Raw genomic sequence first — 12,487 nt, forward strand, 5'->3', positions numbered from 1 at the left:
TTATGCTTTTGGCTCTTAGATTTAGATCTTTGATCGATTTTGAGTTAGTTTTTATAGACAGTATGAGCGAGGTGTCCAACTTCATTCTTTTGCATGTGGCTATCCGGTTGTCCCTGCATCATTTACTGAAGAGATTATTCTTTCTCCCATGAATGGTCTTGACAATTTTATTGAAAATTAATTAACAGTAGATACATTGTTTATTTCTGGACTCTCAGTTCTATTCCACTGATCTCTATGTCTACCCTATGCCAATACCACACTGTCTTTACTACTCTTGCTCTGTAGCAAGGTATGAAATTGGGAAATTGATTCCTCCCAACTTCACACTTCATTTTCTAGATTGTTTTGGCTTTACTGGGTCCCTTGAACTTTCATATTAATTTCAGGATTAAGTTGTGAATTTCAATAGGAAGCTACCTGGAGCTTGCATCTGATAGGGATTGCATTGAATCTGTAGATGAAGTTCATATTTAAAATATTAAATTTTCTGGGGCGCCTGGGTGGCACAGCGGTTAAGCGTCTGCCTTCGGCTCAGGGCGTGATCCCGGCGTTACGGGATTGAGCCCCACATCAGGCTCCTCTGCTATGAGCCTGCTTCTTCCTCTCCCACTCCCCCTGCTTGTGTTCCCTCTCTCGCTGGCTGTCTCTATCTCTGTCAACTAAATAAATAAAATCTTTAAAAAAAAATAATAATAAAATAAAATATTAAATTTTCTGATCCATGAACATAAAATATCATTTCATTTATTTAGATCTTCTTTAATTTCTCTCAATAATATTTTGTGGTGTGCAAATAAAAATTTTTCACTTTGTTAAATATATTCGCTCATATTCTTTTAATGCTATTGTGAATGGAATTGTTTTCTTAATTCTGTTTTTAGGATTGCTCATTGCAAGTGTATAGATACACAGTTGACTTTTATATGTTGATCTTATATCCCGCAACCTCATTTATTTTCTGTGTCCTTTTGAAATGTCTCCATCATTCTTGGACCACTTCCTTTCTTTCAGGCACAATAAGATTGTTCAGTCTCATACTTTCTCTGTTCTAGCCCAAGATTCAGCCATTTGTCTAAGGAGCACTGGTTGTTTTTTGTAGAGAATGGTGTTTAGAAATCAGCAACTGGGAATAAGGCGTACTCATTGCTACTAGGGTGTTTTGAGTTCTTAGGACATCTCAATGGACAGAACTAGGAAATATATGTATGTGTTATATGCACACTTTTATATGTGTATTTAACTGTAGAAATCTTCCTCATCTCTCTAGATAAAAAGACAGGTAATATCCAGAACTGTTTCATTTCAGAAATACAGGATTCATCCTGGTTTTTTCTTTTTCCCTTTACAAATCTGTAACTCCTTTTTCTGACAGTGAGAAACATGACTGCCAGTATATTTAACATACTTATTTTCTCATTCCCTTTAGTTCTCAATCCTTCATCCTTTAATCAGTCCCACAGCCTTTGTTAAACCACTGCCCTGCCTAGCAACCTTCCTCACACAGGCTCCAAATCCTCAGTTTTTCACCCTTAAAATTCTCTGATATCAGATGCATCTTAAAATTGATGGTGTGTTATAGAATTTTATTGGCAGCATTAATTCTTGCTTGGTGTTATATAACGGTGCCTCTTTCAATAGACAGCATCTTAGGTTTGAAAAAATACAAGCATACGTTGTTTTTTTGTGCTTCACAGGTACTGCACTTTTTAGAAATTGAAGGTTTGTAGCAACCCTGCATCAAGCAAGTCTATCAGTGCCATTTTTCTAACAGCATTTGCTCACTCCATGTTTCTGTGTCATATTTTGGTAATTATCACACTATTTCAAACTTTTTCTTTATTATATTTGTTATGGTGATCTGTGATCAGTAATAACTTGCTGAAAGCTTGGATGATGGTTAGCATTTTTTAGCAATAGAGTATTTTTTAATTAAGGTATGTACTTTTTTTAATTTCTTATTTATTTTTATTTATTTTTTTTTAAGATTTTATTTATTTATTTGACAGAGAGAGAGAGAGACAGCCAGCGAGAGAGGGAACACAAGCAGGGGGAGTGGGAGAGGAAGAAGCAGGCTCCCAGCAGAGCAGGGAGCCCGATGTGGGGCTCAATCCCAGGACCCTGGGATCACTCCCTGAGCCGAAGGCAGACGCTTAATGGCTGAGCCACCCAGGTGCCCCTACTCTTTTTTTTAGACATAATGTTATTGCACACTTAATAGACTATGGTATAGTGTGAACATAATTTTCATAGGCACTGGGAAACCAAAAAATCATTTTGATTCTCTTTCTTACAATGTTTGCTTTATTGTGGTGGTTTGAAACAGAACTTGCAATATCTACAAGGTATGTCTGTATGGTTATTTAGATATCTATTTGCCTAGAGTTTAAAAACATAAGTAAATTTAAGAATTTACATAACTTTAAATTATACTACTTTTGGATGACTGAGAAGTAATAATTCTGGAATTGGTCATTGGAATTATGTCTGAACAGCAAAGGAAATATGTTTTATTATTACATGACCAGAGCAGTAGAAGATAGTGTCTGCAAAATATAATAAGCATTTTACTATATGAGAACCATTTCTGGATTATTTTTAAGAAAAATGCAGATACACTATTTCAAGCAGTTTTATGTGATATTGTAATTAAAATAGAATTTTATTGATAATATTATAAGTTCATTAATATATAGGTTCATTATATCTGGCAACCAGGTAACCAATACTTCTTCATGACTTTGTTCTTTTGGGATTTTTTTTTGCATTGTCATTTACATAATCCATCTTTTAAATATATATATTATCCTCCAAAATCTTGCTCTTGTAGTTATCTAAAAGATTTTTTTATTTGTGGTCATCCTTTACGCTTGCCCATAAGAATGAAATATTCCTTCTATTTCTAGGATCTGCGAAATCAACTCTATGAATCATATTATTTAAATTTTATTTCTGCTATTTCAAGAAGTAAACTGGAAGATATTGCAAATGCAGCATTAGCTGCCAGTGCAGTAACGCAAGTAGCCAAGGTAAGAGATTTTGGTTGGCTAATGACATTTTGTTAATGTAAAATTTAGTATATTCTGAAACTTGTTAATTGACTCAGTGCCTAATTTACAGAGGACCAGATCAACCTAAGAAATATTTACTCATTACTTTTAGAAAGAGTTCTGATAATGCAAATTATCTACAATTTGAACTAGGCAAAGTAAACCAAACTAAAGGTACCTATTATTCAGTGAATTTGAAATATAAAAATAAAATGCTGAATCATTCTTTGTTTTAGCCTAGGATTTGTTTAATCTTTTTAGCTCAACTTAGAAATAGTTTGACATTTGTGTTGTTATAAATTATACTAAAAATATGTTGACATTATTTTATTTATAATCACTGTAGTCACCATACTATCTTCAGATCTTAGGAGAGAGGATCCACAGAAGTTATATTGCATATTATAAGAAAGAAGGAACTTAGGACAGGCTGACAGTTCTGCATCACAGTTACTTTTTAGATATGTTCAGCTTAGTTATAAATCTGTAAATTTATTCTTGGTTATAGCCCTCCTGTGCCCTGTGCTTCTTGAATTCGGACAAGACATGAAATTCTAGGGAATGATATAGGGCAAGTAAAAGATTAAACAGCTGTGTATTTACTTCCTATTTTTTCCCACTGATTAGATTGAGATGGTCTATTACTACTTCTGATTAGTTTTTGACGCCTGTATCTTAATGTTCTTCTTTTCAAAGTTTATCATTAATTTTACATGAAATAATAGAAATAGTTCTCAATTTGTTTAATTAAATTTAATGTATTTCAAAGAGTTTATTTTTCACCTGATCTGCACTTCTAAAGAACTAGTATAACTTTTTTCCCCACTTACAAGTGTTCATGGTGGAAAAATAGTTACTATGACTTTCTTAGGAAAATGTGATTAAAATGAATGTAAAGCTTGTGATTTTTTTTCTTCAAAACTGATATAAATTCCCATCCCTAATTTTTACATCTTCTTAAATTTTGTTTTCTGAAAATATTACTCCCTTCCTTGATAATTTATTGCCCAAAGCCTTGTTTATATTCCTTTGTGATACTTACTCCTCATTCTTACCCAATGATGCAGCCTGCTACATAGTATAATTTTTAGTTATTGAATATAGTTATAATTTTTTCCATTTTTACCATCGGTTGATTAAATCAAACTAAATGTGCTTTCAGTGTTGTAAAATTGGGGTGCCTGACTGACTCATTAGGTAGAGCATGTGACTCTTGAACTCAGGGTCATAAGTTCAGACCCTACACTGGGCATGAACTCTACTTAAAAATATATATTGTAAAATTGATTTGTAAACCTTTTCTTTTATTTCTAGGTTTTTGATCAGTATCTCAATTTTATTACTTTGGAAGATGATATGTTTGTGTTATGTAACCAAAATAAGGAACTTGTTTCATATCGTGGTATGTAAAAACAGGAATATTATAATTCGTTGTTAACAAAATGAGTGATGTACTGTAAACAAAAATAGCATATTTAGTACAATCAAAAGCCAGCTTGGGGCACCTGGGTGGCTCAGTCGGTTGGGCGTCTGCCTTCAGCTCTGGTCATGATCCCAGGGTCCTAGGATCAAGCCCCATGTTGGGCTCTCTGCTCAGTGGGAGCCTGCTTCTCCCTCTCCCTGCTGCTCCCCCTGCTTGCACTCTCTCTCTGTCAAATAAATAAATACAATCTTAAAAAAAAAAAAAAAAAGCCAGCTTTTTTACAGCAATAGAACTCTAAAAGATTTTTTAAAGCACACAAAGTCTCAGACTGAATTCTGTCACTTATAAGCAACATGTAATAAAGGTATTTTGTAAGCTCAATAAAGTACCAATTCTCTGACCTTTTAGGTACCACATAGCAGCTTGCATGAATGGTTCATTCGTGGCAAGTAAGATACTATTTTGGTAGAGGATTCAGTGAATCTTCTACTTTGACTCTTGGACAAGACCAACTTACACTGCTTCTCTGTGCTTTAGTTTCCTCATCTGTGAAGTGGGGATAATAATACTAACTACCCCACAGAATTTTTGTGGAAATTAAATGAATTAGTATGTAAAATGCCTAGAAAAGTTTCTGGCACATAATAAGGACCCAGAAAAGGTTGGCTAATACTGCTATTTGTCAAGGAGTCAACAGCTATTATAGCACTATTATGGAATGAAGTATAGGTGCCTTTCTCAAATACAGGTTGTTAGACACCCTTGATTCTTATACCCTGTTCATGCACTAGTGGATTGAATATTGGTATTGGATTGAATGCTATCTAACCACGTCTGGAGTTTGTATTCAAAATTTTGGTAAACTGACCATTCCCGGATATAGATTAAAACTAATAGACACACATGTGCGAGTGCACGCACACACACACACACACACACACATGCACATACCACCCAAAACCCATTTTATTATCAATGTTCTTTTTTTTGTTTTGTTTTGTTTTTGTTTTGCAAAACACTTTTTTTTGTCCCTCAATCTTTTCAAGTGTACAATACAGTATTGTTGATTCTAGGTACAGTGTTGTATAGCAGATCTCTAAAAGTTACTCATCTTGCTTAACTGAAACATTATGTCCACTGATTATGTCAGATATTTTTTTTTTAAGATTTTATTTATTTATTTGACAGACAGCCAGTGAGAGAGGGAACACAAGCAGGGGGAGTGGGAGAGTAAGAAGCAGGCCCCCAGCGGAGGAGCCCGATGCGGGGCTCGATCCCAGGACCCCGGGATCATGCCCTGAGCCGAAGGCAGACGCTTAACGACTGAGCCTATGTCAGACATTTTAAAGAAAAACACAGAATGTAGTAGATATGATTAGCCAGTTCATTGAAATAATCATTAATTTGCTACTTAAGGATTGAGATGTTTGGGGCTGACTAGAATTTCATTGGTTCCTAAGTGGAGAGTATGGCCCTCTAAGGGAGGCATTTGGAAATGTGTCAGGGTGTTTTTGATTGTCATGTTAAGTTGGGTGGCTACTAGCATTCAATGAGCAGGAACTAAGGATGCTAGATGTTCTGCAGTGTGTAAACTATGCTCATAACAGAAAATTGTTCTGCCCAAAATGCCAGTGGTACTCTATTATGAAATTACTGGACCAGATGTTAAGCTCCCTGAGTGAAGGGAACATCAGTTTTTTATTTTCTTGAGCTCCATAGCATGCTGTCTTTTAGAAATTAAACAGCATCCCTAAAGGGTGTAAGTGTTTGCTGAATTGCCCGTGTCAGATTTTTGACAGTAGTTGTTATTTACGGAAGTCTGTTTACAATTAATTGAGTTTTAATTAATTAGCTACTTAAGTATTTAAGTTACATGTTTAAAACCTAGTTTTCTTTAAGTCTTTAAGCTAAACTTGTAAATTGTAATTTATAAATAGGGTTGTATAAAAACAAAGCACCTTGTGCTCACTTCAGCAGCACATAGACTCAAATTAGAACCATACAGATACTAGCATGGCCCCAGTGCAAGGATGACATGCAAATTCATGAAGTGTTCCATAAAAACTACAACAATAACAACAGCAAAAAACAAACAAGCACCTTAATTGTTTCTTTGATCAATTAACTCAGATTGAACAGACTAGATCATAGTCAGCCCCAAATAACAAGCTTAGTCAGCAAACTTGGTTTGCTGAATTCCCTTAAACAGTTTAAATTGCATTTGTGAATTCAGTGTTTTCATTTTTAAGTACTTTAAATATGAGACGAGACAAATTTATAAATCTAATAAGCAAAATCTGCCCAAATATTTAAATAATTTTTAAAAATAATTAAATTAATAGTGAGTCTAAATTCATTACACTTTCAGTTACTTATAAATATAATTAATTTTGTTATACCTCTCAAAGAATCACAAGTCTGAAATTATTAAGTTTAAAGTATAAGTTTAATTTATTAATTTTATTTACTTAAAAAATTTTTTTATAGTAATTTTTTATTATGTTATGTTAGTCACCATACAATACATCCTTAGTTTTTGATGTAATGTTCCATGATTCATTATTTGCATATAACACCCAGTGCACCATGCAATACGTGCCCTCCTTAATACCCATCACCGGCCTATCCCAGTCCCCCACCCCCCTCCCCTCTGAAGCCCTCATTTGTTTCCCAGAGTCCATAGTCTCTCAGGCTTCATTCCCCCTTCTGTTTACCCCTTCATTCTTCCCTTCCTTCTCCTACCGATCTTCCTGCTATTTCTTATGTTCCATAAATGAATGAAACCATATGATAATTGTTTTTCTCTGCTTGACTTATTTCACTTAGCATTATCTCCTCCAGTCCCGTCCATGTTGCTGCAAATGTTGGGTAATTGTTCTTTCTGATGGCTGAGTAATACTCCGTTGTATATATGGACTACATCTTCTTAATCCAGTCATCTGTTGAAGGGCATCTCGGCTCCTTCCACAATTTAGCTATTGTGGACAATGATGCTATGAACATTGGGGTGCATATGGCCCTTCTCTTCACTACATCTGTATCTTTGGGTTAAATACCCAGTAGTGCAATTGCTGGATCACAGGGTAGCTCAATTTTTAACTTTTTAAGGGACCTCCACACTCTTTTCCAAAGTGGCTGTACCAACTTGCATTCCCATCAACAATGTAGGAGGGCTCCACTTTCTCCACATCCTCTCCAACATTTTGTTGTTTCCTGCTTTGTCAATTTTTGCCATTCTAACTGGCGTAAGGTGGTATCTCAATGTGGTTTTGATTTGAATTTCCCTGATGGCTAATGATTTTGAACATTTTTTCATGTGTCTGTTAGCCATTTGTATGTCATCATTGGAAAAGTGTTCGTATCTTCTGCCCATTTTTTGATTTGATTATTTGTTTCTTGTGTATTGAGTTTGAGAAGTTCTTTGTAGATCTTGCATACCAGTCTTTTATCTGTAGTGTCATTTGCAAATGTATTCTCCCATTTCGGGGGCTGCTTCATAGTTTTTTTGACTTTCTTTGGCTGTACAGAAGCTTTTTATCTTGATGAAGTCCCACAAGTTCATTTTTTCTTTTGTTTCTCTTGCCTTTGGAGATGTGTCATGAAAAAAGTTGCTGTGGCTGATGTCAAAGAGGTTGCTGCCTATGTTCTCCTCTATGATTTTGATGGATTCCTGTCTCACATCGAGGTCTTTCATCCATTTGGAGTTTATCTTTGTGTATGTTGTGAGAGAGTGGTCAAGTTTCATTCTTTTGCATGTAGCTGTCCAGTTTTCCCAGCACCATTTATTGAAGAGGCTGTCTTTTTTCCACCGGATGTTTTTTCCTGCTTTGTCAAAGATTAGTTGCCCAAAGAGCCGAGGGTCCATTTCTGGGTTCTCTATTCTGTTCCATTGGTCTATGTGTCTGTTTTGTGCCAGTGCCATGCTGTCTTTGTGATCACACCTTTGTAGTATAGTTTGAAATCCGGCAACGTGATGCCCCCAGCTTTGTTTTTCCTTTTCAGCAATTCCTTGGCGATTCGGGGCCTTTTCTGGTTCCACACAAATTTAAGGGCTGTTTGTTCCAGTTCTTTGAAAAATGTCATTGGTATTTTGATCGGGACGGCGTTGAAAGTGTAGATTGCTCTGGGTAGCATAGACATTTTAACTATGTTTATTCTTATCCATGAGCATGGAATATTTTTCCATCTTTTTGTGTCTTCTTCAATGTCTTTCAAAAGTGATGTGTAGTTTCTAGAATATAGATCCTTTACCTCTCTGGTTAATTCCGAGATAATGTATGATTTTTGATGCTATTGTAAATGGAATCGATTCCCTGATTTCTCTTTCTTCAGTCTAATTGTTCGTGTATAGAAATGCAACTGATTTCTGAGCATTGATTTTGTATCCCGCCACATTACTGAATTGCTCTGTAAGTTCTAGTAATTTGGGGATGGAGTCTTTTGGGTTTTCCGTATAGAGTATCATGTCATCTGCGAAGAGAGACAGTTTGACTTCTTCTTTGCCAATTTGGATACCTTTTATCCCTTTTTGTTGTCTGATTGCTGTTGCAAGGACTTCTAGTACTATGTTGAATAATAGTGGCGAGAGTGGGCATCCTTGTCGTGTTCCTGATCTTAAGGGAAAGGCTTCCAGCTTTTCCCCATTGAGAATGATATTTGCTATAGGCTTTTCATAGATGGTTTTTATGAGATTGAGGAATGTACCCTCTATCCCCACCCTCTGAAGGGTTTTAATCAGGAAAGGATGCTGTATTTTGTCAAATGCTTTTTCTGCATCAATTGAGAGGATCATATGGTTCTTGACTCTTTTCTTGTTGGTATGATGTATCACACTGATAGATTTGTGAATGTTAAACCACCCTTGCCTCCCAGGGGTGAATCACACTTGGTCATGATGGATAATCCTTTTAATGTACTGTTGGATCCTATTAGCTAGGATCTTGTTGAGAATTTTGGCGTCCATATTCATCAGGGATATCGGTCTGTAATTCTCCTTTTTGATGGGGTCTTTGCCTGGTTTGGGGATCAAGGTAATATTGGCCTCATAGAATGAGTTTGGTAGTTTTCCTTCTGTTTCTATTTTTTGAAACAGCTTCAGGAGAATAGGTATTATTTCTTCTTTGAATGTTTGGTAGCATTCCCCTGGGAATCCGTCAGGCCCTGGACTCTTGTTTTTTGGGAGGTTTTTGATCACTGCTTCAATCTCTTCATAATTAATCAGTCTGTTTAAATAATCAATTTCTTCCTGTTTCAGTCTTGGTAGTTTATAGGCTTCCAGGAAGGCATCCATTTCTTCCGGGTTGTTTAATTTCTTGGCATAAAGTTGTTGATAAAAGGTTCTAATGATCCTTCCTATTTCATTGGTGTTGGTCGTGATTTCTCCCCTTTCATTCATAATTTTATTAATTTGGGTCCTTTCTCTATTCTTTTGAATAAGACTGGCCAGTGGCTTATCGATCTTCTTTATTCTTTCAAAGAACCAGGTTCTAGTTCTGTTGATCTGCTCTACTGTACTCCTGGTTTCTAATTCATTGATCTCTGATCTAATCTTGATCACCTGCCTTCTCGTGCGTGGATTAGGTATGTTCTTCTGTTCCAGCTCCAGCTTCTTGAGGTGAGAATATAAAAACTGCATTTTAGATTTTTCTATTCTTTTGAGTGAGGCTTGGATGGCTATGTATTTTCCCCTTAGGACTGCCTTTGCAGTGTCCCATAGGTTTTGGACCGTTGTGTTTTCATTCTCATTGGTCTCCAAAATTGTTTAAACTGATTTTTAATTTCCTGGTTTACCCAGTCATTCTTAGCAGGATGGTTCTTAGTTTCCGAGTGTTTGAGTTTCTTCCAAATTTTTCCTTGTGATTGAGTTCCAGTTTCAAAGCATTGTGGTCTGAGAATATGCAGGGGATGATTTCAGTCTTTTGGTATCGGTTGAGACCTGTTTTGTGACCCAGTATATGGTATTCCGGAGAAAGTTCCACGTGCATTCGAAAAGAATGAGTATTGTTCTGGGGTGTAGTGTTCTGTATATATCTATGAGGTCCATCTGGTCCAATATGTCATCCAAAGCTCTTGTTTCTTTGTTGATTTTCTGCTTAGGTGATCTGTCTATTGCTGAGAGTGGAGTGTTGAGGTCCCCTACTATTAACTTATTATTATCTATATGTCTCTTTATTCTGGTTAAGAGTTGGCTTGTGTATCTACCTGCTCCCCTGTTGGGGGCATACATATTTATAATTGTCATATCCACTTGTTGGATATGTCCTTTAAGAATAATGTAGTGTCCTTCTTTATCTCAAACTACAGTCTTTAGTTTAAAATCTAATCTGTCTGATATGAGAATTGCTACCCCAGCTTTCTTTTGAGGTCCATTGGCATGAAAAATGGTTCTCTGTCCCTTCACTTTCAGTCTGGATGTATCTTTAGGTTCAAAATGAGTCTCTTGTAGACAGCAAATGGATGGGTCATGTCTTTTTATCCAGTCTGCAACCCTATGGTGTTTTATGGGAGCATTTAGGCCATTCACATTGAGAGTAATTACTGAGAGATGATTTTAATGATGTCATGTTGCCTGTGAAGTCTTTGTTTCTATAGATTGTAAATTTCTGTTCTGTATCACTCTTGGGGCCTTTTTACATTTGTAGAACCCCCCCTTAATATCTCTTGTAGGGCTGGCTTCGTGGTCACATATTCTTTCAGTTTCTGCTGGTCTTGGAAGGTCCTTATCTCTCCATCAATTCTGAATGACAGCCTTGCTGGATAAAGGATCCTGGGCTGCATATTCTTCTCAGTTAGAGCTTTGAAAATACCCTGCCAACCGTTCCTGGCCTGCCAGGTCTCTGTAGACAGGTCTGACATTAGTCTGGTATTCTTCCCTCTGTACGTAAGGATTTTCTTCCCCCTGGCCGCTTTTAAGACTATCCTTGGATCTAATATTTGCAAATTGCACTATGATGTGACATGGTGTAGGTCTGTTCTCATTGATCTTGGGAGGGGTACTCTCTGCCCCTTGGACACAAATGCTTATTTCCTTTGCCAGATTAGGGAAGTTCTCAGCTACTATTTGTTCAGATATCTCTTCTAGATCTCTCTTTCTCCACCCCCTTGGGGATGCTGATGATTCTGACATTGGAACGGTTCATTGAGTCAGTAATCTCCTGTAATCTACATTCTTGAGATTGGATTTTTTTTTTTTAAAAGATTTTATTTATTTATTTAACAGAGAGACAGCCAGTGAGAGAGGGAACACAGCAGGGGGAGTGGGAGAGGAAGAAGCAGGCTCCTAGCGGAGGAGCCTGATGTAGGACTCGATCCTGGTACGCCAGGATCATGCTCTGAGCCAAAGGCAGACGCTTTAACGACTGCGCTACCCAGGCGCCCCGAGATTGGATTTTTTTGAGCCAAGTTTCCGTTTTTACTTTCTCTTCTACCATCCCATCTTCCAATTCACTAATTAGTTCTTCTGCCTCATTTACCCTGGCCGTCAGAGCGTCTAGTTTAGACTGCATTTGATTCATAGCATTTTTACTTGCTGCCAGATTCGCTCTCATTTCCGCCCTTAGAGAGTCTATATTCTCGTTAATATTTTCATTAATATTTTTTTCAAGCCTACACATCATCTTGACCATTGTTACTCTGAACTCCATTTCTGACAATTTGGTTATATCCATATCCATCAGTTCTGTGGCAGAGGCCACAGTCTCTGTGTCCTTTCTTTGCTGAGGGTTCCTCCTCTTTGTCATTCTGGTGAGGAGAGGTTGTGGGGATGCACCAGAGCCCAAGTTATTGACAAGGACCCGGGCAGTGTGCACTTGTTTTATAGGGACCTTAGGGATGTGGGCTTCTTGATTTTTCAGCCTGCCTTCTGGGGGAGGGGCCTGCCACGCTGTTACTCAGGCAACCCTGTTTGGGTAAAGTTGCCCTGTGAGGGGGGATGGGGATGGGCACAATGCGAACCGGTATTTCCGGGCTTTTGTTCTCTGGCGGCTTTCCCTGGTGGTTTTCTGTGACTCTTCTG

At 37.1% G+C, this 12,487-nt stretch overlaps 1 protein-coding gene and 1 non-coding gene across 5 annotated transcripts in view; both read left to right on the top strand.

Moving 5' to 3' along the window:
• Nucleotides 1-12,487, top strand: part of SCFD1 (sec1 family domain containing 1) — a 98,053-nt gene that overhangs the window by 12,394 nt on the left and 73,172 nt on the right. For 3 of the 4 annotated variants that reach the window (XM_026513539.4, XM_057306477.1, XM_057306478.1), the window contains exons 5-6: nucleotides 2,907-3,029; nucleotides 4,365-4,452. In XM_026513539.4, the coding sequence (XP_026369324.1) occupies nucleotides 2,907-3,029; nucleotides 4,365-4,452 (211 nt within the window). Of the gene's footprint in view, nucleotides 1-1,717; nucleotides 1,810-2,906; nucleotides 3,030-4,364; nucleotides 4,453-12,487 lie in introns of those variants that run through there. The other variant, XM_057306479.1, reaches the window with a different exon arrangement.
• LOC113266238 (U6 spliceosomal RNA) lies at nucleotides 6,435-6,538 on the top strand. Its single transcript, XR_003320324.1, has one exon. It is a non-coding gene; the product is annotated as a U6 spliceosomal RNA (small nuclear RNA).

Source organism: Ursus arctos, unplaced genomic scaffold (assembly GCF_023065955.2).
Source record: "Ursus arctos isolate Adak ecotype North America unplaced genomic scaffold, UrsArc2.0 scaffold_37, whole genome shotgun sequence".
NCBI lineage: Eukaryota > Metazoa > Chordata > Mammalia > Carnivora > Ursidae > Ursus > Ursus arctos.